This window comes from Remersonia thermophila, chromosome 7 (genome assembly GCF_042764415.1).
Source record: "Remersonia thermophila strain ATCC 22073 chromosome 7, whole genome shotgun sequence".
Taxonomy (NCBI): Eukaryota; Fungi; Ascomycota; class Sordariomycetes; order Sordariales; family Chaetomiaceae; genus Remersonia; species Remersonia thermophila.
The window spans coordinates 1,583,082-1,605,427 of record NC_092223.1 but is presented as its reverse complement, the minus strand read 5'-3'; the positions used below and the strand labels follow the sequence as shown (position 1 = coordinate 1,605,427).

At 58.1% G+C, this 22,346-nt stretch overlaps 5 protein-coding genes across 5 annotated transcripts; 3 read left to right on the top strand and 2 right to left on the bottom strand.

The window, feature by feature from the left end:
* Positions 1-1,977: 1,977 nt before the first annotated feature.
* VTJ83DRAFT_7411 (uncharacterized protein) lies at positions 1,978-4,464 on the bottom strand (the record flags this gene model as incomplete). The annotated part of the gene is made up of 6 exons (XM_071014231.1): positions 1,978-2,929; positions 2,994-3,113; positions 3,184-3,469; positions 3,558-4,108; positions 4,165-4,235; positions 4,384-4,464. 6 exons carry the CDS (start codon positions 4,462-4,464, stop codon positions 1,978-1,980), a joined length of 2,061 nt encoding a protein of 686 aa, XP_070863628.1.
* A 2,161-nt stretch (positions 4,465-6,625) lies between these two features.
* Positions 6,626-8,762, bottom strand: VTJ83DRAFT_7410 (uncharacterized protein; the record flags this gene model as incomplete). Its single annotated transcript, XM_071014230.1, has 3 exons — positions 6,626-7,952; positions 8,029-8,602; positions 8,690-8,762. 3 exons carry the CDS (start codon positions 8,760-8,762, stop codon positions 6,626-6,628), a joined length of 1,974 nt encoding a protein of 657 aa, XP_070863627.1.
* A 1,417-nt stretch (positions 8,763-10,179) lies between these two features.
* On the top strand, positions 10,180-12,488 carry VTJ83DRAFT_7409 (uncharacterized protein; the record flags this gene model as incomplete). The annotated part of the gene is made up of 2 exons (XM_071014228.1): positions 10,180-10,615; positions 10,687-12,488. 2 exons carry the CDS (start codon positions 10,180-10,182, stop codon positions 12,486-12,488), a joined length of 2,238 nt encoding a protein of 745 aa, XP_070863626.1.
* Positions 12,489-14,984: 2,496 nt separating this feature from the next.
* VTJ83DRAFT_7408 (uncharacterized protein) lies at positions 14,985-15,794 on the top strand (the record flags this gene model as incomplete). The annotated part of the gene is made up of 1 exon (XM_071014227.1): positions 14,985-15,794. One exon carries the CDS (start codon positions 14,985-14,987, stop codon positions 15,792-15,794), a length of 810 nt encoding a protein of 269 aa, XP_070863625.1.
* A 1,000-nt stretch (positions 15,795-16,794) lies between these two features.
* VTJ83DRAFT_7407 (uncharacterized protein) lies at positions 16,795-17,577 on the top strand (the record flags this gene model as incomplete). The annotated part of the gene is made up of 2 exons (XM_071014226.1): positions 16,795-16,933; positions 16,994-17,577. The coding sequence occupies 2 exons, from the start codon at positions 16,795-16,797 to the stop codon at positions 17,575-17,577; spliced, it is 723 nt and encodes a 240-aa protein (XP_070863624.1).
* Between the last annotated feature and the right edge of the window lie 4,769 nt (positions 17,578-22,346).

The following is a 22,346-nucleotide window of genomic DNA, read 5'->3' as shown; positions in this document are numbered from 1 at the left end:
CACGGGAGCCAACAAGGTCGAATTGGCAACGGGAACAAAAAGGCAGGCTGCTGGAGGCGGGCAAGACGAGAGCGTGAGGGCAGCACCCGAGGAGGAGGGGGCAATGGGTGGGCGATGGGACTTGCAGAAGGTAAGGCTGTGTTGAGCTGTGTTTGAACCACTCGGCTCTGGATTAGCCTCGTCGCAGGACGATGGCATTCTCTGATTGGCCGATCGCCGGGAGGAAGGAGGGGCGAGCGGGGCTGAGACTCTGCCTTGTGGCCACTCAGAGGCTGCAAATGCGGAAGGTGCACGAGCCAAGGCATGAGAAAAACCGGGGCTGCGGTGAGCCTGTGGCCAGTGGTGGGTGGCCAGCCAGATTGGCGGTCGGTGACTGGTCGGCAACAGCATCGCCGGGCGGGAAAGGCGGGAAAGGCGCTGCGATGCCAGCTAACGTTAGACCCGACAAGAAACGTCCGCCCCGCCCACACCTCTCCGAGGGCCCGCTGGATAGACCTCTCTGTTTATGCATGGCCGGTACAGCTATTATTTGCCGACTTCATCCAAGGCGCCCGCTTGTAGGTACGGAGGTACCCAACGTACCGGTAGGTACGGCTGGTGTCCTACTTCATTGGTCAGGCAGGCCGAAACGCACTACTGTGCAAATACATGCGGTATGCCAAAAAAAAAAAAAAAATCAATCTTGCCATGGCAACGCCTGTCGCCTGCAGAACGCGGGGAGGGCTCTTCATATCTTCAGACTCCTGATCCGCTGCAGCAACATCGTCACCGGTCAGGGCTTGGCAGATCAATTCGCAGAGAGGTGCAGGGGAATGCAATGTGGAGCTAGCCACCGCACCTACAAGGACACCTCGTCACCGCGGATCGGCGTCTTTTGAGGGGGGTGGCATCCGTCATTCACCCGACGACACAAAGCCGGGGGAGCCAATGCAAGAGGCCCTTGGGACAACTCAAAGGATCCTCAAGGCCCCCAGTTCATGCGTCTCTGCCCAACTCGCTTCTCCACCAAGGTATCGAGATCCATGGACGGGCGGCCCTAGCCTTGGAGGCAAACAGCATTTCTTGTCTCTTCCGGTCAGGCGCAGTGCCCGACGACCTAGTCAGCCACCTCAGCATGGGCAGGCTCAACTAGCCGCCAAAAGGCAAGGCGCCTAGTCGCCCAGCAGGTGAAGATATTGCTTCGGCGTGGCCCATCGGATATCTGTCCGATGTCCGCCCACCCATTCCATGGCATAGACCTGGGTGGGGTCGCTCCCAAAACACCAGCTCTATAGTAGATTTGCCGCGGGCGCTTGGGTGTGCCGGTCAGTGGAGACAGCGCACAGCAACGCCTTGTAACGCCTCGGCGGCGAGATGGACGAGCCGTTTCACCATCTTGGCCCCGCTTACGCGCAGAATCCAGCCCGTCTCCGGCAAAGGGAGACCAGAGCGCTCGAGCTGAATCGTCCTAGAAATATACCATGTGATACCATGTGGTCACTGGCCCGAGGAGGTTGGAGTGAGGGCGAAGGACTTGGTTCGAAATGCGTTTTTTCATCCCCGGGTCCCGACCTTCCCAGAGGTGCTTTGTGAGCGGGTGAGACATGTGAGACAGGAGCATGGGCCGGGCGCCAGAAGAGGCTCTCACGACCAGGCAAACGCACAGGATATCCCTTGGGCTACCTAGGGGGGGGGGGGGGGGGGGGGCTGGAACTTCGAACGAGCCGTTGTGATGGCCCGTCACATGTTCCTCGCCTGCAAGCCTCCTCCTGTGCCCTATCGTGTATGGCAACCACCCGTCTCGGGATATACTGGTCCGACAAAGGCGGTGCCAGTGAAATGGGTATATTGAGTGTCAATGGCTCCAATGCCCGCATGCGCCCCTTCCACGAGCCGTTGCACACTGTATTCATTGTATACATCCCTCCATTCCGAGGGCGCCATCACTCACGACGATCCCATCCGTCGTATCCTCCCCGTCTCCCGCCCGCCTCACTCTCACCGCCCCCCGTCCCCCTCCCCTCCCCCCGTACTCAGCCACTCCTGCAGCTTCGTGGCCGCCTTCATAACCTTCTCTGCAATGTCCCAATTCTCCATCCCCATCTGGAACAAAGTGAACTTCATTAATCCCTTCACAAACCTGTCATGCGGTTGCGCTGCCCTTCCGCCAGACAAGGCGGGCAAGAGAACCCAGTTGAACACCCCCAGGAGGGACCGCCACGTGGCGAGCGGGACGCGCCACACAGTAGTCCAGAGCCGGAAGAACTCGGCGGATGTTACTACGGAGCTGAAGGGGCGGCGTTGGATGATGGCGCGGGTGTAGAGGAGGGACGCGTGACGGACGCTTTGGTAGATGTAGTCTGCCGGCGGGTCTTGCTCGAGAGGTTGGTGGAAGGTGGAGGATGTTGGCTGTCGCGGCGAGAGGGACGGTGCGCTGGGCTGCGAGTGGATCGACAAGGGCGACGAGGATATCGAGGGGTTCGGTGGTTGTCGTTGGGACGGCTGGTGGGGGGACGGCGAGAGATGGCGGGCTTCGCTGATCTGTTGCTCGTCGCGGAGGGCGGGGTTCGGTGAGGGTAAAGGGCCAGGGCTCGGGGCCAGGCCTGCGGCAGAGGGCCATCGAGCGCCGGGGGAATCCTCAGGCAGGCTCGTAATGCGCCCGTGGATCCATGCCGACGTGTCGTGGATTTTCTGGAGGTCTTTGATCGAAGGGTTTTTGGGAAGCGCGAGGATCAGCGAGAGCAGGAAGCGCATGTCGTCGAGGATGGAGGCAGCGGCTTCGTGGACTCGGAGGGAGGCGCTGCACGAAGAAAACGACGCGAGGTTCAGAACGAAGGGAGTATTCAGCGGCAGCCGGAACGGGGCAGGCGTGCCGTCGTGGAACTCAAACTCGGGTCTTCCTCTCAGGAAGGGAGGTGCTTCGAACGACATGGCAACCGCAACGTCGCATCTGATGGGCGTCATCAGCGCCTATTATACGGGTTGGAGCGTCGAGCGTTGAGAGAGGAACTTACGCTATCGCACGTTTGCTGACGATACCGTCATGGCCAAGAGCGTCGAACCCTCCCCGAGACCGTATCATCTCTGACAGGCCACGCAGATGAGCTTTCAAGTCGTGGATGTTTCCCCAGAGCCTGTACAGCCCCGTCAGCATTGGCCTCTGCGCCCGACCTCTCCCTACCAAGGGTTGTTCTGGACACGCACCACTCGTCCAGGGCGATCTGCACTACCCCGGAAATCACGTCATCGGTTGCGGAGGGCTGTGATCGAATATGCTCATTCAGAAGCTTGAATACACGGCCCTTGTGGGCCATGGCGGTGGTCCAGTCAACGTGACCGCTGTCCGTGAGGAAGCAGGCGGCCGAATAGATGGCGATACGGCTCAAGAGCGGTGAATCTACAAAATATGGAACGTAGTGCTTGATGTAAGGGTTCGAGGGGTCTGGTTTCCCGTCCAGTGAGGCGGTGAATTGGGAAACAAACTTGGTGACTACAGGAGCTTTGTCAACGGGTGATCTTCTCCTATACCAGCGCAGCATGGGAACGGCAGGACGGGCTAGCGAGCCGGAACGACATACATATCGTCAACAGCTCGGCATCTCCCATTGGCCTCGCTACCGGCATCTGGATGAGGTCCCCTCTGGGATCCCCCATCGACCATGGAACGCCACCAGGCTCCTGGACGGCCGCGGCCGGCACCAGTGTCCAGGCACTATACCCCGGTTGCGTCCATCCGTCACTCGCCGCCGATGGCTGCGTCGACGACGGATGCTCGTGGAGCAGCCGAATAGCCTCGTGGACCTCGTCGGAGTGCAGCGTGCAGCTCTCGTGGCACGCAACGACGGACATCGAGAGGCTGAGCTGGTCGGTGTTCCAGGCGTGTTGCTCGGGGTTGGAAGAGGTGGGATTGTGGTGGTTTGCAAGGCCGTAGATGGACCAGGTTGGAGCGGCTTCTTCGGCGTTCTGGCTGGGGCGGCGTTGATACCAGAAGGGTGATATGAGCGGCGGTTGTGCGATAGCAGGAGGCTGAGGAGGGTTGAGGCTAGCCAGGCTTCGGGGCATCATGGGCGGGGACGCGGCGGAGAAGGTTGGCTGTTGCGATATTGCAGTGGCGCTTGGGCGCCTGAGTCTTCACGGGTAAGCAGGTGTGCCGGGAGCCCTGTGATTCTCCAAGATCCAACACACCTTTGTCTGTACTCGCATGCTGGCTGGGGGAATCGTCGAGCACAGTTGCTGCATGGTTGTCTTTGATCACACTGCCCGAAGACGCTGTGGTGTCAGCAATGCTCCACGTCTCGTAACATGTGCGTTCTCGACAGATGCGGGCAGCATTGAATCACCATGGGGAAGAGTCCATTTTTTGTGGCGTGATCCAAAGGAGAGATGATGTACGAAACGCTGTACCTTTTGTTTCCTCCTTCTACACTCCCCACAAGATGTCGTCTTTCTCTCGGCACGTGGCGGCCGTGATACGGGGCCCTGCATCTGGTCGGATGGTTGTCTCCCTTGGGATGGTCACAGGCCTTGCGGTGCCGCAGCACACTTGCATCTGATGGGACTGTAGGGCTGACTTATAAAGGAGGAGGGATGCTCAAGTGGGAATTGATGCCTAGGGGATCCAGGTCGAAAAGAACAAGCCAGGTCCCGAATATGCACGTTTTCGGAGATATGACCCCTTGGGATTAGCGTGGTAGTAGCCGGCAATGTGGCTGCCCTTTGTTGTCCTTGACGAGGTTGACAAGATGAGGACGAGGGGCCGGGAAGAGGCGGGATCATCAGCGAAGGTAGGGTTCGGTATTGGGATCAGCCAACAAGACGGGAGGGGCCCCGAGCCATTGAGGGCGTGGGCCGGGTTTTAAGAATTCTTTACACTTATGATGGGCGCAGCAAATGGTATGATTTTTTAGGGGGGGGAGGGGAAGTGGATGGCAATGGCAAGCCGCTGGGAGGGCACTGAGCTGGCATAAGTTCATCGCCTCTCTGGCCAGACGGGGAGGTTGGACAAGGACCTTCACGTTTGACTGGAGGCGGAACTCTCCGATCACACCCTCCTTTTCGAACAGTCCCCAAGCGGTGAGCGGTTTGTTCTCCAGAACACTGGAGAAGCTGAATCCAAAATCCAGGCCCATCCATGGGCTCGTGCCAAGGGAGAAGTGGCGAGATGGTCGATCCGAACAGGACAGACGTGCTGGAGCTACTGTGACCGTGTGCGGCATCATGAAGCGGGGAGCCAGTGTAGGCTGCGACCCCGGATTCGGCACGATGGCGTCTTGCCAGGAATCGTGGCTGACGTGAAATGTGATCCGGGTAACGAGGGCAACAATTGCAAACGCAGAGCGGCTTGGCTGCTGCTGGGCTGCGCTCCCCCGGGCCTCCAGGAGCGGGTGGGAGAACCGAGACAGCGGTCCCGAGTTTCATGCTGTCTGTCTCCCCCTCGTTCATATCTAGCCACCAAAGTTGGAAGTGCAGTCGCACATCAGGGTCTCGCCATTCGTCCCCTTGCTTGCAGGTTTGGGGGCTTGATCTGGCAAACAAGGCCTGTGGGAGGCTTGAGATTTCTCCGGTTCTCCGCGATGGTCGGGGTCTGGGCTTGGGGCGAGGGGAGATCAACACAAGAGGGACCCTAGCCCGCTTGATTGATGACCGCCGATTTGTTCGTCTTGGGGGTTTGAAGAGCCAATGGCTTCCCAGCGGCGAGTGCATACCGACCTCATCGCTTCATCCCACCCCACCCGCCAGGCTGGGTTCGAAAGGCTGAGGGCTGAGAATGGTGTCAATGGTGGGCCGCAGCAAAAGCATTGCCAGGTAGCATGGGTGCATCCCGGGTTTCTTCCGTTCTGAAAAGCCGTATGCAGCCCTGGCCTCCGATGCGAAGAATCGAGGGCATTTGGCTCTTTTTGGCTTGCTACAGTCATACCTTGTTTCGTCAGAGCGACCTGACTCGCGAAGATCATGCTCCGTGCTACGACTTGGCTGGTTGTTTTCCGACGACACTGGCCATCGCGTGAAAGTCAGAAGAGGTCCAGGGGTGGAAGTTAGGCTTCGGGTCCGCTTCCCGGGCGATGGCTGAACCAAGGTGAAACAACGCCGACGGATTGGACTGAGAGTTGTAGTGGGTTGTTGGGGCGCTGCAACCCTGCACCCGCAGCTGAGCATCACTGTTGTCCATACTGGGGGTCCATACTGGGGATCCATTGGCCGATCCCCCGAGGGTCTCGACCAGAGCCGGCAACAGTTGAGTGGTCTCAGGTGGAAGTTGGGTGCTGCCGACCCAACGCTTCATCGGTATATAGTATATCACCTTGTCAGGCAATTCAAGTAGGGAATTACTTGGGTATATATAACTAGTATGGATGCAAACACTTCAAGGTAGCTCGGGTTGCTGTCATCATATCGTCCATCATGGTCATCCAGGGCATGTCGTGGTATCTATCCTAGAAACGTCTTTCCCCTCTGTGCCCTGAGCCTTCTTCCAGTTCCCAGACCTCTAACGCCTGTTTAAGCCATCCACGAAATCGGGTTCCATCCCGTGCATCCATTCAAGAACAGAGTCATCATGGGATATCATCGCTCATGAAACCATGACAAAAAGGAAGAAAGAAAAGAAACAAAAAAGAACACTATATACGGCACCCGCTCCTGCTCGCTAGTGTCCATTATAATTCGGCTTCCTCGCCATATTCACCACCGGCGGCTCATCCTCATCATCCAGCGGGTACGGCAACACCGTCGTAGACACGCGCGGCGGGGGAGCGAACCCCGCTTGCTGGCGCTCTGGGAGCGGCGTCTTCGGCGGCAGCGGCGGCGGGATGGAAGGTGGTCCCGGCGGCCGCATCAGCGGGTCGGTATAGCGCCGGGGGTGGTCGTCCGGGCCTGCAATGGCAATCTTATCTGATCCTGCTGCGATCCGGTATTGCGACGGTGTCGGCGCGTTGGCTACCAGCCGGTCTCCGTCCTCCACGCTGGTGCCGCTCTCGCGCCTGCTTGGCCCCGTGGGCGCGCTGGGGAATTGGGCAAACAAGCTGGGCGGGGCGGGGGGAGAGCCTGGGGGAGGCGCAGTCGGATAGGGCAGCTGATGGTTCAACCTCGGGGACTGCCGTGGCGGTTCGATTGAGGACCTCGGTGATGGCGTTGTGGGGCGGACGGGTAGGTTGTCGCTACCGCCTGAGTCGTAGGAGTGCCGGCTTGGTGTTCGCGAGGCCGGGATCGGGGGCATGTCGCCCTCCAGCTCTGCGGCAAATGGCAACGAAATCTCGGGCACCTGCTGCTGGTGCTGGTGCTGGTGCTGGTGCTGTTGCTGCTGCGTGGTGGCGTCCAGGGCCGAATAGCCGTTGAGTCGCTCGTGCCTCTGTTTTGCAAAGTGGATCTTTGCCAGCTTCGCTGCGGCGTTCTGGACGAGCTTCCGTTCAGCGTCCCGAGCCATGTATCGCCGGGTATTGGTGCTGATGTCGGCGAGGCGGTTCCACTCGTTCATGCCAAACTCGCCCACTCCGACTTCCACATTCCAGCGGTAGTAGTTGTCGATATGAACGCCCCGTTTCGCCAAGTGCTCCCGCTTCATCATCTCGTGGATCTTCTCGCAGCCCTCAATTTTGGCGATCAGCTTCCTCCTCGCCTCGGCAAACTCGCCGAGGAAGCCCTCGTACCACAGAGACGAGTTCGCATCGCTGCCCGTGGGCCGCTTGCCCGTCCCGACGCTGACGAAGACGCCCACCTCGCGGCCCGGCCACTCGTTCACAACGGCCTCGTCGAGGGCTATTGGAGCTGGGTTGAAAGTGCCGGCGCCGTCGTCGTGGAACACAGACTGCCCGATCTGGATCGGCTTGAAGGCGAGCCCAATGGCGCAGGTTGCCCGTCCGGCTTGCCAGATCGTGCAGTCGAACTCGGGAGCAGGCTCTCGTCTCGAGTCGTACGAGCGCAGCAAGGCCGGAGCCCCGCCTTTCGGTGTACCCTTGTAAATGGCAGTCACGGCGCTGGGAGCGGCATGCCATGTTAGCCTTGCAAAGCGCGAAAAAAGCGCTGACGAGAGCTGCGAGGGTTAGCACTCACGTCTTGGTTCGGTTTTCGCGTTCGTCGTACAGCCGAGCGTCGGGGTTCCCCCAGCGGGAAAGGACGGGCCTGGCGTACTGGGCGCTGGGGCTCCGGGCGCTGAAGCTCACCACGCTCGCGTTGCTAGCTTGCCGCCGGGGGTGCGACGCTGCGGCGCTGGAACGCGAGACGGGGCTGCTCAAAGGATAGGCGGTGCTACCCGCATCGGAGCCGTCGTTGCCCTCCGTCTCATTGATCGTGTGCTCCCTAACGCATTCCCTGATGGCCTCCTCCAGCTTGGTCGCCTTGAAGAGTGTCGATCGGTACGGGATCCCGGCGATGGTCTTGTCCGTCTCGAACACGTAGCGCGTGAGCCGGACGTACAGCTCCTTGCACGTCTCAATGTCCAGGCGCAGCCTCCCGAGCATGAGGGCAATGAGGCCGCCGGTGCCGGTGCCGACGATGAGGTCGAAGTGATCGCACGGCTTGGGGATCTCGGACCGCCGGGGGGCTCGCCCTTCGATTTCGACAAAGGTTCGGTGCATGAGCTCCTGGAGGATCAGGAACATGGAATAGCCGCGCACGCCTCCTCCATCTGGGCCGAGAGTCAGCGCTTGCGATATCTTTGGCTCCCCGGCCCGGGGTTGCGGCGTCGAGGGACCGAGGGAGAAGCATAACATACCAAGAGAGAGGATGCGCAGCGGAGGGCCTTTTGTTGTGTCTCTGCGTTTCAGGCCGCTCGGATCCATGTCCATGGCTGTCGCGGTGACGGAGGCGATGGGCGCTCCGCGAGGTCTCGAGAGTTCCAGGAGGTTGCGGAATGAATGATGCGAAGGATGCCTGGATGATGATGACGATGATGATGCTGTCGATGCTGTAGCGGTTGGGGTTGTGGCTGTGGCTGATATTGCAGGCTGGCTGCGAGGAGACCCAGCAGGATGCAGGATGCAGGATGCAAGGTGCAGCCGACGTTCAGAGAAGAGAGGAACAATCAGGCCGACCAAATGGCGCGGGTCGCAATGTTGCGTGCGCGTCGGCGTCGGCGTGTAACGGGTCCCTTAGGTTCCTTCCATGTATGAGTAAGAGGGGCCTTGGGTTGATGCCGCTGTCGCCGATAACTACCTACCGGGCTTCTTTGCTAGCTGCCGGTTCGGCTGCCTTCGGTGCGTCGCTGGAGCGGGGAGCCATCAGTTGACAGGGGGGCAGTGCATGCGACCTACGCAGTAAGCCCGCGAAGCCCGGAAGGAGGCCCCACGAGGCCACGACCTCGCGCCCCAGATTTCCAGCCGCGGGTTCCAATCCTCCGGGCACCCTCCGCTGAAGGCTGGCTCCGAGTGGGTTCCAGGTCGTGGCAACCCGGGCAAGGAAGTGGCTGTGCACGCGCCAAGGCCGGGGCCTTCCTACAACGGGACGGGACGCCTTTGAACGCGTTTCCGAGTTTTTGGAGAGATGTCTGTTGGTTGTCTCATATCGTTTTCGCTGCATTCTGGCGGAGGCTGCCATCAATGGCCCGGTCGGATCAGGGTCAGATGCGCTAGGTACCGTGCATCTCTTGCATGCGTGGAATCTCTGTCCGAGAGTTCCCATGCCCGCTCTCATTCCTCTTCCTCTCGGATCAACCTGGAAGCCACCGGTGCAACCAATGCGGGGCTGTGGAACCGGCCTTCGGGACCTGCCCCCGCTCGAGAGGCGCCCTCCAGAGAGGTAGGTCATTCGCATCTCGATGTCGGTTCACACGTCATCGCTTGCCAGCGAGAAATCCAAGATTTCGAGCCAGCGCCACGCAGTGCGTGGTGGTCGATCACGCACATCGGCACCCAGCAGGAAGCAGCGGGGTGTTTCTCTTTTTCATTCTGAACAGGAGAAGGGCATGGTCGAGTCCGTTCCCACGACGACGTCATCGTTGCCTTCCGTGTCTCCCTGTCGCGCATCCATCGAGCCCTGACCAGCATCCCGCCCTTGAAAATGCTGGCCCGACGACGCCCACTCGAGAGATCGGCACACACGGTCGATCTCTCGCGAATGCTCGTTCTGCCGGGGGCACTGGGTTTTTGGCACGAAAAGAATCTGCTCGGTCGAGCTTTTGATACTTGACGTTTCGCATTGATCGAGGCAGACCAAGACCAACTCAACTTTCCGTGATCTTTGGCCTCTCTCATCTGCCCATCCACCATGCTGTCGTCATGCTTCGGGCTCGGCCGTCGGGGCCGCGAGGACGAGCGTCAACCCTTGCTTCCACGATACGACGATGACACTTCGCTCCAGCGACGGCTGCACCAGAAGCTTCACACGTACCAGATGCTCCGCGCCTTGTCCAAAGGCTTCATGCCATCCAATGAACAGCTCATTGCCAACCTGCGCACGCTTCTTGCCAGTGACCTCCTCAACCCAGACAGGACCCAGACGAAGCTGAGCGACTCGGGGCAGGCCCTGGTGCACTACACGAGGCAATGGATCACCCAGTTCATCGAGATGCTCCAGCACAAGAATTCCAATGACCAAATCCAGGATTTTATATGGTACCTGTCCAAGGCGAGGATGTCGGTAGATGTGGAGGATATTGCCGAGAGGGCAAGCAGGGCAAAGGCCAAGGCGGACACGGCCGCTGGTACGCGCGCGTCGAATGCATTGCCACTGGGGATCTCGGTACAATATGGATTCTGACGCTGGCATCTTTAGCTTACCGCAGTCTCCAGACTGTTGGCTCCCTGCTGCTCACCAACTCGGATTTCCGCCTGTTCCTCGGTGACCTCGGCACGCTGGCTCGCGAGGTCTTCAAAGATACAGCATTTGCCCTCTCGGAAGCGTCCAAGGAAGCAGGCAAACAAATTGAACCACCCAGCGAAGATCAAGCCGCTCTGAGGAATGGAGGCAACAGGCAAAAGGGCTCACCCTCGCAGCAGGATCTGGCCGACCAAACCGCCGAGCTGGCCAGGGTGTTGAGCACGACCGCATCGACAGTCGTCGACGAAGCCGGGAGCAGCGTGGCCCAGAAACTCGAGGGTCCGGAGAAAGACACCCTCATTCGTCGCCTGAAAAACACCGTGGTCAACCTGCGCCGGCGACGGGATTATTCCGAGTCGGTATCGACACTGTCGCTGCTGCTTCGGCGCTATGCCGCGGTGTACTCCCGAGCGGCCCAAGAAACGCTCCAGGTTATCAACGACGACGTCGACCGCAACCAAGAGATCGACCGGGCAGTGAAAAACTTCTGGCTTTTCCTTAGTTCATTCGGCGAGGCGAAGGAATGGGCAGATCTGGAGGAGCGCTTTCGGGCCGTCATGGGGCACACTCACGAGGATCCAGAGCTCGAGAGTCTTGCTGCGCAGCTGGGAAATGCGGTGCAGGAGATGCTGACCGAACCATCCTTCCTCGACCATGCAGAGCAGCGCTTCCAGGACCTCCGAGCGAGAGCCAGGCAGATCACGTCCCACTCATCTCTGGGGGATGACATTGATGGACTCCTGTCCCAGCTCCAGTCCACCCTCCGTTCGGCAATGAGCGACAAAGATGTGGCCAGCCTGAGAAACACCACGGGAAAGATCGCCAAGATCCTCTCGCCGCGCCACCAGTATGTGAACTCTGACCTCGTGGCCGACGCAATCAACGTCTTTGGCCCTCTGTTCATCCAGTCGGTCAACTACATCCCCATCCCCCGCCTGGAAATATCCACCCCTCAGGTGGACCTCCTGCTCGAGAACCTCATCCTTGAGCCTGGCCGCACCATCAACCAAACCTCCTTCTTCCCCTACCGCCTCCGCGTCGAAACCCTCAACGACATAGAGATCCGCAAAGCCCGCTTCCGCACCACCTCAGCCATCAAAACCCTGGTTCGCATCCGTATGGACGGCCTGTCAATCCGCGGTGAGGAGATCGGCTACTGGTTGCGTCTCCACTCCGGCCTGCTCCTGCGCCTCGCGGACGAGGGCATCGCCTCGTTCGCCCTCGACGAGCGTGGTCTCGACATTCAGCTCGACGTCGAGGTGGGGAGGGACAGCATGGACAAGATACTGAGCTTGCGCGGCGTCAAGGTAAAGATCCACAAGCTCGACTGGACGCTGCGCAACAGCAGGTTTAGTTTCTTCTCGTGGCTGCTCAAGCCGTTTATTCGGCCCATCATCCGGAAAACAATCGAGATCTACATGGCCACCTCCATCCGTGACGCGCTGCGAGCCGCCAACCGCGAGCTGGTGTTCGCGCGGGAGCGTCTCAGGGCTACGAGGGTTGCCGATCCGGATGATGTGAGAACGTTTGTCAGGGCAGTCATGACGAGGTTTACGCCTCCCGAGGACACCGATCTGCACGCGAGGGTCGGGGTTGAAGAGCCCGGGCATGGCGTGTTTGAGGGGGTGTATGCGCCGGGGAGTTTGGTGAAGTTGTGGAAGGAGGAAGCAGCGCAGGCGCCGCAGAGGATTAGGGAGCAGGAGAGGGAGGGGTGGAGGAATCAGATTTTTGACATTCAGGCGGCGATGCTTACTTGAAGCTCTACAAAGTAGTCGGTTGGCTAGTAAGTCGTGTTACTGATCTTACTTTCTGGACTTGGCTTCCGATGCCGGTCTCACGCGTCGGCCGCTCCGCGCCTGATGTGGCACCCGTGCCGTTTCAGACCTGGGGCGGCGACCCATCTAGTCGGCGTCATTGCCGCCACTCCTACGGCCCAGCACGCCGACCCCATGTGCACGGTCCCCGTTTTTCTACCCTCCCGGGGACGAAGCGGTGTTTTCAGGGCCGATCGGTCGCTTGTAGAAGGCCACGGCAAAAATGAAAACGGGCCTCAGGGAGGCCGGCAGCGCACATGGCCGGTGCAATGGCGTTGGGATTTTGCGGCAGCCCAGTATGTTTCACTTGTGGGACCGGGCCCGATGATGGAGGGAAAAGGGTTAAGTGTGCCTCGATCTCATCGAATAGTCGGGCATGGTGGTTTGAAGGACTGGGCTGGCACGCAAGATATATGTATTCCTTAGCACACCAGTCCACCTTCGTCGGCCTTGCGCGCTTGGGTGGTACCACATACGCGTTCCTAGAAACTGTTTCTTGGTTGATTCGACAAAGTCCAAGATCACAGGAGGCGCAGTGAGCTCTTCAACAAGCGAGCCAACTTGACCGACATCACCTCACCACCCCCTGATTACCAGCACGCAGGGTTCTTCTAATCCTCTCCCCTCTTGGTCGAGTCGGCAGGTCCGATTCAGAAGATGTGCCACCTACCAGGTCAACGACGACTAGTTGGACTCTTCCTTCACACGACAGAGTTTGTCTTTGCTCTGGTCGTGGCAGTACTCAGCTGCAGATATATTGATGATGAACTCCGAGCCCGCTACACCCCCCAAGGGCACGCCATCTTCAGCGCGTTTGTGGCAGCCATATCGCTTCTGCTGGCTGTTGCTGGCTTCAGCATGTTGCTTTGGAGCTATTATTCTTCCATTCACTTCTGGTTTCAACTGGCCATGTCATTTTTCTGGATCGTTGACTTTGCATGGCTTATGGCGGTGCTTGGTCAACGAGAATGCGGGTGAGCTATCTGCTTCTCCTACCCACCTACCTAACCGTTTCATCTACCCTCTCTCTGGCTGCCAGGCCGAGCTGTTTATGTCGGTCACCAGCTGATTTGCCGTAACGCCAGGAATCCGCTCCGGTTGGATGAAAAGATCCGCTGGGGCGACTCGGACACGTGCGCCTGGTGGAAGGCGGTAACCTTGGTCGCATTCCTGAGTTTCATTGTCTGGTTTTTGAGCGCATTGTGGGAGTGGTTGTCGAGAAAGAGAGCCGGAGTCCCTTTTTTGCCCTACTGACCGATGACGATAACGAGTTGAACCATCGCGGATCTGGGGCCTGTTGGCTGGTCAGGGGTCGACGACAGCATGTGTCGGCATGGAGGTGAAGAGATGTACGGCATAAGCGGGGTAGCACGCTGCATCAAGTTAAACAAGCGTCTCGAGACAACCCCATACCAGAATGAAAATGTCTTTGGAACTGGAGAGCGCGAAGCGCTTCACTTCGCCGACTGGCTGAAAATCGGCGAACGAGTGATATGGCTCGAAGCCCGCCTACTTGATTGAACCCTCGCTCGAATGGGGAGATTCCCAATGGGACGAAAGTATTTTTGTCCCATTGACCTTCGAAGAAACCGGGCTCTTCAGCGTCATCGCCTTGTGTGTTCACTCTACCCAAGTGATTCCGCCAGGAAGGCTTTTCAAGAAACAGTGGGATATGGTCGTTAGGGTATTCGTGACCAGTTTACACCTGGAGCTCGACCGATACTCTGCAGGGAAATCTAGCATATTTTATGACACCCTCTTTGGACTTGTACGTCGCTAGCTTGACTTCCGCCTGGTTCGTGGTGGTTGTGCGCATGCCCATGACATGTGACGTCATGGCGCAAACAGCAAGCTCCCCACAACGCAGACTACCTACCTACCCTTGGGTCTCAATTCTTGGTCAACGGCTGCTATATGACGACAGAAGCTCCGCAGATCCATTGGAGTTTCAAGGTTCCCGGTACTAGCTGATCGTATGCGAAACCAGGACAGGCCGGTGTAAGGTATGGCGTATCCTAAACTTAGTTACAGGCGCTGGAGAAACCTGACCTTGTAAAGCCAGTGCGGTTATGACGTAGAGGAACTAATGCCTCTGGGGTAATGCAGCTCTGCATTCGTCGATTCCATTGGAAACACTCTTCGGAGAGGCAAGGACGCCTACGCCGGGCCATTGGTGTAATCGACGGAGCACGCGACCTCTGACGCCATGGCCTCAAGCATGGTGGCGATCACTTCCAGGTTGCCTGGGATGGATGCAGTTTCAGACGCCAAGGTGGTTTCGTGGCCTCCAAGGGAGCATATAAGAGTGCTTATGTCCTGGAATTATGGCATGGGACCAGAAAACATCACAGAAATCACACCTAGGAGTCCAAAACCAGAACTCCTGAGTTTATTCACCCCAACCCACTTCCGACATAACCACAGCCACAACCCATCAAAATGTCGAACATTATTCAGAAGATCGAAAACGCCATCTCCGGCAAGAAGGCTTCTTCTGCCCCCGAGGGCACCTACGGCCCCCATGACAGTCGTGCTGCCAACACCTTGGATCCCCGTGTCGACTCGGACCGCGACAACTCTCACACCGTCGGCAGCACTACGGGCGCCCGCCGTACCGCCGGCCACGGAGAGCTGGGCAGCGCTGGCGTGACAGGAACTTACGGGGCCCCTGAGGGGACCTACGGCCCGCACAGCAGCCGCGTTGCCAACGCTATGGACCCCCGCGTCGATTCGGACCGCGACAACTCCCGCACCGTTGGCGGCAGCGGTACCAACCGCACTGCTGGTCTTGGTAGCTCTGGCGCGACCGGCTTCACGGGGACTCATGGGGCTCCTGAGGGCACCTACGGCCCGCACAGCAGCCGCGTTGCCAACGCTATGGACCCCCGCGTCGATTCGGACCGCGACAACTCCCGCACCGTCGGCGGCACCGGTGCCCATCGCACCGCTGGTCTTGGCAGCTCTGGCACGACCGGCTTCACGGGGACTCATGGGGCTCCTGAAGGCACCTATGGCCCGCACAGCAGCCGCGTTGCCAACGCTATGGACCCCCGCGTCGATTCGGACCGCGACAACTCTCGCACCGTCGGCGGCACTGATGCCCATCGCACCGCCGGCCTTCGTAATACTGGTCCCGCCAAGAATACCGCTGGCCCGCACAAGAGCGACTTGCTCAACAAGCTGGACCCCCGCGTCGACTCGGACCTCGACGGGAGCCGCACTTTGGGACAGGACAAGACGTTCCAGTAAGTAAGTATCTACACAGGCTGTGACAGTCTTTGTATCGGCTGCAGCAGAACCTCTCAAGACGATGCAGATGGACGGCGGCTGACAAGCGCTCCGCAACAGACGTGGAAACACCTCGACCGCGGGCCGGGACCCGACCGATGCTGCCCAAGTCCCTCCTTCAGTTCTGCGGAAGCATCTCGGCGACCCGATCATTGAGCACCAAGATACCCACCATAATCGTGAGAGGCGCAACAGCGTAAGGTCTCACCAGGAGGCCTTCTCCGGGGTTTAATTCGAACACTCCTTATTGACGAGCCGAGATTTGGGAGGAAAGGTGTCATTGTGGGATACGGATTATTTTTGTGGTTACTCGACTTGAGCAATTGTATGAGTAGAGTGATTTAGCTATTAGTTATTACAATGAGCATGACATCCACCGAGAAACGATGTTATTACGGCCTATGTCTATCTTTTTTTTTAAATGATATGGAAAGACTTTCCCCAACGTTGGGAAGTTCGTAGCCGGGTACTCACTCCCATTCCCTGAGAAGCAGAGAGATGTTTTGAATTAGATGGGCTTCATGAGTTTTTTCTCAACTTTTTTTTTTTTTTTTTCACTCCATGGAAAGGGAAGACATGAAGCGGGTGATGATGAGAAGGATGAGCCCGGTGGAACTTAGGCCCGGCTCCGGTTCGGATGTGGGGCCGTGCGGCGGAACCTGCCTCGGGCGTTGTCCTAGTCGGTCACGGCATTGACCCTTCTCTTGTTTGCACCGAGCTCCTGAGCAGCCCGATCAAGCCTCAATCGCACGAACCATCACGATTCTCAAGTCATTCAGATTTGGGCGAGTTTCCTGCCGAAACCAGGGGTTCTGTGCCGTCCTGCCATCGCCGTCTTCAATTCGGTGTGATGAAGCTATCCAAAGCTTTGAGCTTAAGGCGCATCTCACCCCTCCTGTTTGCGAAGACAAGATAGCGAAGGACGCGCCACACGAATCAGCATAGAACAACAGCAGACTGAATGTCACAACCACCATCATCCAGGTTGAGCCCATCCGATCATAGCGGGCGGTCAACCTTGGGATTCCCATCGACCACCTCTCCCAGCCGGGGCTCAAGGCCGCGAGGTCGGGAGGCCAATGTCTATGACGCCGTCGCAGGTTCGCCGCCCCCTACCGGACGAAGCACAGGCGTCCAGCACGTAAACTGACCGTCCGCAGGGCGCGTCACTATTAATGTCGCCCTGAGCGACTCCGAATCTGCCCAAGCAAAGACCAAGCGCCGACTGAGCGCAACAGCCGATCGGTACCTAGCACGCAACCAGAAGCTCGCGCCCGAGGAGGTTTTGTTCCGGCGCAAGAATGCCCCCGTACGGTACGCTGAGCATGACATCTACTGGGCCAACGAGGATCTCCCGGACGGCGGGCGCCACCAGCTCCCCGACGAAGCCCTGCTAAGGGCGATCCATGGCTACGCCAGCAGGTTTTACGACGCGACGGCCGCGCGACTAGGCCCGCGCGGCGTTGTTGGATCCAGGACCGTGGACGAAAGAAGCATGGACGAGACAGCTTTGCTGGCATTTGGGATCCTCCTGGAAGAAGCCAGCCGCGAGGCGATTGGGAAGGCAGGGGATCTTGTGTTTACGGAGGCTGCATCGGAGCTGAAGATGGCTGCGAAGGTGGCAAAAACCACGACGTCTAGATGGGCCGCTGAACAGCCGCGAGACATCATGGGGCGCTTCATACGGCAGGATGTTCGAGAGGCTAAGAGGCGGAGGGTCGTGGATGACCAAACGGAAGGATGACCAAACGGAAGGATGACCAAAGGCATGGCATGGAGGTGGTCTTTCATCACGAACCATCCTCGCAGCCGACGCAGATGCAGTTTGCTCCTCCAAGTCCCTACAGAAACAACGACGCTCCTCTGCCGCCCCAACGAGAGCCGCCCACAGTCTGGGGGATTCGGAGCAAACTTGGGATGGCCGCCGACCAAGCGGCGTCCTGCTCTTCCGTCCAGGAGCTGTCCAGGAGCTGTCAGCAGGATGTCGATCCCATCAGCTGCATGGCTTGTGACATATCGACGTGCTTGCTTCTTGACAATGCAATTGGACCCCCTTGTTTGCCTTGACAGCCTGGGGCGCAAACGCTCATCTCATACCCGTGTCCCAACGCCACCCTGCCCCCAACACACGGCTTCTTCTTCTCAAAAGACCAATCACGCGGGACACCGTCCGTCTTTGCTGTTGGTTGCGTTCCCTTGAACCATATGCTTTTGATAACGTCAGAGTCACATCCCGAGGGGGCGCCTGACATCGACCTTGGAAATCTGACCCATGCTTTTTTTTTTTTTGTCGGAGCTCACATTGGCGTTATCTACGGTGTATAGTACATACTATAGTGTACTATACTGCCCAGAGCCTGCCAGCCAAGATGTCGGTTATCTGCTGGTTTTTTTTTTCTTTGGTCTATGGGTTGTACATGCAGCTAGCTCTGCATTATCTTTTTTTTGTCAGGCATGATGCCAAGATGCGATTTCAAGAGTCCTGCTTTATCACATATCAAAGGAGATGATGGGAGCAAACCACGGGCCCGGCCGCCTTCGATGAGAGGGATTCAACCCCATGATGCCTCTTCGTCTTGGCTCCCATAACGCCTCTGCAGCCAAGGCCCAGCTCAACTGCGTGCATCATTCATCTCGTTTCCAAGACATGTGGGAGGAAAGATGTAATTTATCTCTCTCCATCTTGAAAAAAAGACAGACAAATGCTGAGTGGGTTCTTGAAAGAAGGAGATCTTCGACTCCCTACGCAGGCTGTGACAACCTGGGCAACGATGGATGGATTGTTGGCCGGACCACTGCCACCGACAGATAGTCCGGGTTGCCTCTTCCCACACATGGCAATACGTCCGTGGCGTCGGGCCATCCCCGGCAGCGGTCTGCTTCTGTTCCCAAACTGGCATCTTGTTCCAGCAGACCGGTCCCGTCGTGGAAATGAAGGGTTCACTCATGTCCGCCACCGAAGGTGGAAACCGGGCTCTTCATTTGGACGAGGCAAAAAGAGAAGAGTCGGCGCCCCGGTGGGAGAGGGGGAGCACCCCGCTGGCCGTCGGCCGCCAAAACCTAGAGCCCGAGCTTACAGAGGCCCTCTTTTCGCCGGCCCCCAGCTCCCGGACCTGCACCGCGTGCCTGGGACAGCGCCGGGGCGATTGATTGGCTGAGGCGAATGCGAGCCCCGTTCCATGGCCATGTCGGCGGGACGCCGCTAAAATAGGCCGCTATTCTAGCGGCCAATGCGTCATAGACTCCTTTGAAACAGAAAAAAAAAAAGTCACGATGGCGCGGTGCCGAGTGCAACGCAGAGGCTCTCCGAGGGGGCAGAGACCGCCACCTTTATTTCAACTGTGTCTTTTTTTATTTCCACTGTCCCATTGCCAAGCCTTGGCGCCACCATGCTACTTCCGGTATGGCCATGCATCCTCCATACATTTTTCGTCGTGCTCTGCATTGTTGACTCGGTATCACGGATATCAACACCTGAGCTTTGTTGCTACCAATGCATCTTTATCGACTGCCTTTGCTAGCACCCTGCTAGAATACGTCATTTGGCGACGAAGAAATGGTTATCACGCCCCTAGCTTGCGTATCTTCTATCTGATGCGAGAAAAAGGAGGTCTGAGAACTGAAGAGCCTCTCTTTATAGCTGCAGGAGCTTTCTGGTAGCTTCGTCCCTTTGATAAGTCTTCTTGATAAGGAGCTTTGACTGCACTTCTTGTAATATATAATTCAGACGGCCCTGCGTCAGAAGGCTCTCCCTCTTCTTGATCATCATCGAATTCAACACTCTATTTTGCACTTTCCGGAAGACTACTTTTTCGAGGGTGCTCCTGGTGCGGTATGCGACATCAAATGCCTTTATTCAATACTATTGCGGTTTGAATCGCTTTTCTCTGTATATATGATCCGAGCTGTCGATCACAGTGACAGCAAAAAATGTACAGAGGATGCACGGCTATACTGGAAGCAGCATGGTGGCGCCAAGGTTTGGCAATGGCACCGTAGAAATAAAATAGACACAGTTGAAATACAGGCGGCGGGCAGGGACGCTGGCACGGGGCTCGTGTGCAGACATCAAAGCGGCTGACAGGCAAGGGATTTCTTGGTCGAAAGGCATTGGAACCTTTGTGCACCATCACTAGCGAAGACTTGGAATGGAGGGATGAACGAAGCTTGTCCGTGATCCGTGGGTGCGCGGCGTAAGAACCAGACACACATAAAATAGACCCCGGCACACTGACGTCAACGTCGAGATACGCGCCTTGACACGGTCTGTATAGTAAGTACATGGACGCCCGAGGCAGCTCTCCCTTACCAACTTGAAGAGCGGAGGATTCATCCAAAAGGCGGTGGGCTCCTGCTGGCGTTGGCATTTCCGGGCATGCTGCCACCGTCGCAGCGGCGATCAAATGGGAGGTTTCACTCCCGTCGCCATTGATGGGGCACGGTGAGCGGTGAGGGATGGAGCCGGCAGATGCTGCGATGGCCGGCCGTATTCCCATCATCCCCCATCTCAACGGGGGAGAGGGTTTCGAGAAAGAAACCCACCTATAGTAGACAGTACACAGTATTACACGTGGGCCAAGATGGAGGACCCTGCCACCAAGAACCGTTTGGTCAGGTGAGTCATGGTCAGAGCAGAGGAGCCCAGAGGAACCCAGAGGAACCAGAGGAACCAGAGGAACCAGAGGAATCAGAGGAACCAGAGGGACCAGAGGGAGGCAGAGGAACCGGCGCAAGTCAATGTTCAACATTGTCCAATCAAGCACGGCCGGCAAAGAAGTGAGAAGTCTTGGAAGCGATGCAAAGAAAGTTCTGCAGTCCGGGTTCCGTCCTGGTCCCGTCCAGGTTCCGTCCCCACGAGCATGGAACCAACACAAGGAAAATCCCTGGTCAATCCTCGACTTGCAAGGAGACGGGAGGAAATGGGGCCGGGGTTGGTCCCCCGCTCCGCCCTGGTCGTTTCTCCTTCAATCCCACCCATCCATCTTCCATCGCTTTCAGGTTCCATGCTGAGGCCGTCCGGTTGGTCGCCGCCGCCCGTGTTCGCCTTCCATCCCGAGTCGTCGTCGCGTCGGCCATGGCATGATTGCGCAGTGCTTGCTCGAAACTAGTTACGTCCTGCTGTGTTCGCTACCTTTGTGTACATACACAGTAGTTGGTTGCATACGTCTGCCCTCGAACAAGACAAGGACACGGGACACTTCCTTCGGTCTGTGGATGGACAGTTCGATATTCGATGGGCCGTTTGGCTTTGCCGGGTCCCGGCACAGTTGCGGGCAGCCAAGAAGGACGAGAAGCTCTTGGGATGACACAGCCTCTCGGTCGTCCCAAAGTTCGGCCGTGATGCCCCGCCATCGGGTCATTTGTGCTGCACCTTGCTGCACTCTCATGTGCGAGACACGGTGTGCATTGCCGAACCCAAAGCTGAAGGGAAGCTGGATCTCCCATCCCAGGCTAGGGGGGAGGGGGGGGAGGGGGGCGGGCTCTCCTCGCGTGGGTGGATGGCCCATGAAGCCTGCACACCACAAGCTGCTCGCATAGCGCCATTCCCCAGAGTCTTTCTCCGTGCACGTCCAACCCGAGCCCGGGCGCCGGGAGTTTGGAAGCTCGACAGCTCGGCAGCGCGCGGCGCGCGGCGCGCGAAGCACATTCGCTTCTTGTGGTACCCCCCACAAATTCGGTTGCTGGCACACACCCGACACACATGCACGCGGGCGCGCGCACACACACACACACACTGTGTAGTTAGTTATTACACACACACATACACACACATACCTAGGTACACACTCATACATACATACACATCCCAGGGTTTCGCCGATCTATGCGCTTGTACACTCCATCCACGCTGATAGCAACGTTTGCGTTGCGATTGCACAGTGTTGTACATACAGTGCTCATGGCTCGTCCGCGACGGAGCCAGAGGGTTTGTCTTTGCCGGCGACACGGGTCTGTGGGCTTAACCAGCTTCCCCACGGAGTTACCCCTGCGGTTGAAATCGATGAATCGCGCCGTGCGACAGGGTTCATCTCATCAAATCTCAGTCGCTTGTTAGGTCTCGGGCCCGGCCCCCCCAGCGTCTCCACCAAAAGAACCACGGTGGGGCTTCTCCTCTGCGCAGCAGCTGGAAAAAGCAACGAAAAAAAGGGTGAGCTGGGCGGAACAGCTCTGGGGATTCTCCTGCGGGGAGGGGGGGTTAGGTTCGACATGCTCTGTGCCATCTTTGTTCCGTCGCAGACAGAGAAGCGACATGTTCCCATCCTCCCCTCCCCTCCCCCTGGCCGTCGGTCCCATCCTACCTATCCAATACTACCTATTTCGCCATAGCTCGGTGGGAGGCACTACATACGGTGTCTGTCTATAGTATACTGCGTACATGCAAGTGCAGTATGTACACCACGCTACAAGTACATATAGTACACAGCATGTAGCGAGCAACGCTGGGTGGTCCGTGTGCCCTGGCGTCTTTGACTTGACAGCCGCAGGCGGCAGATAGTTACTCTACATGGGGGC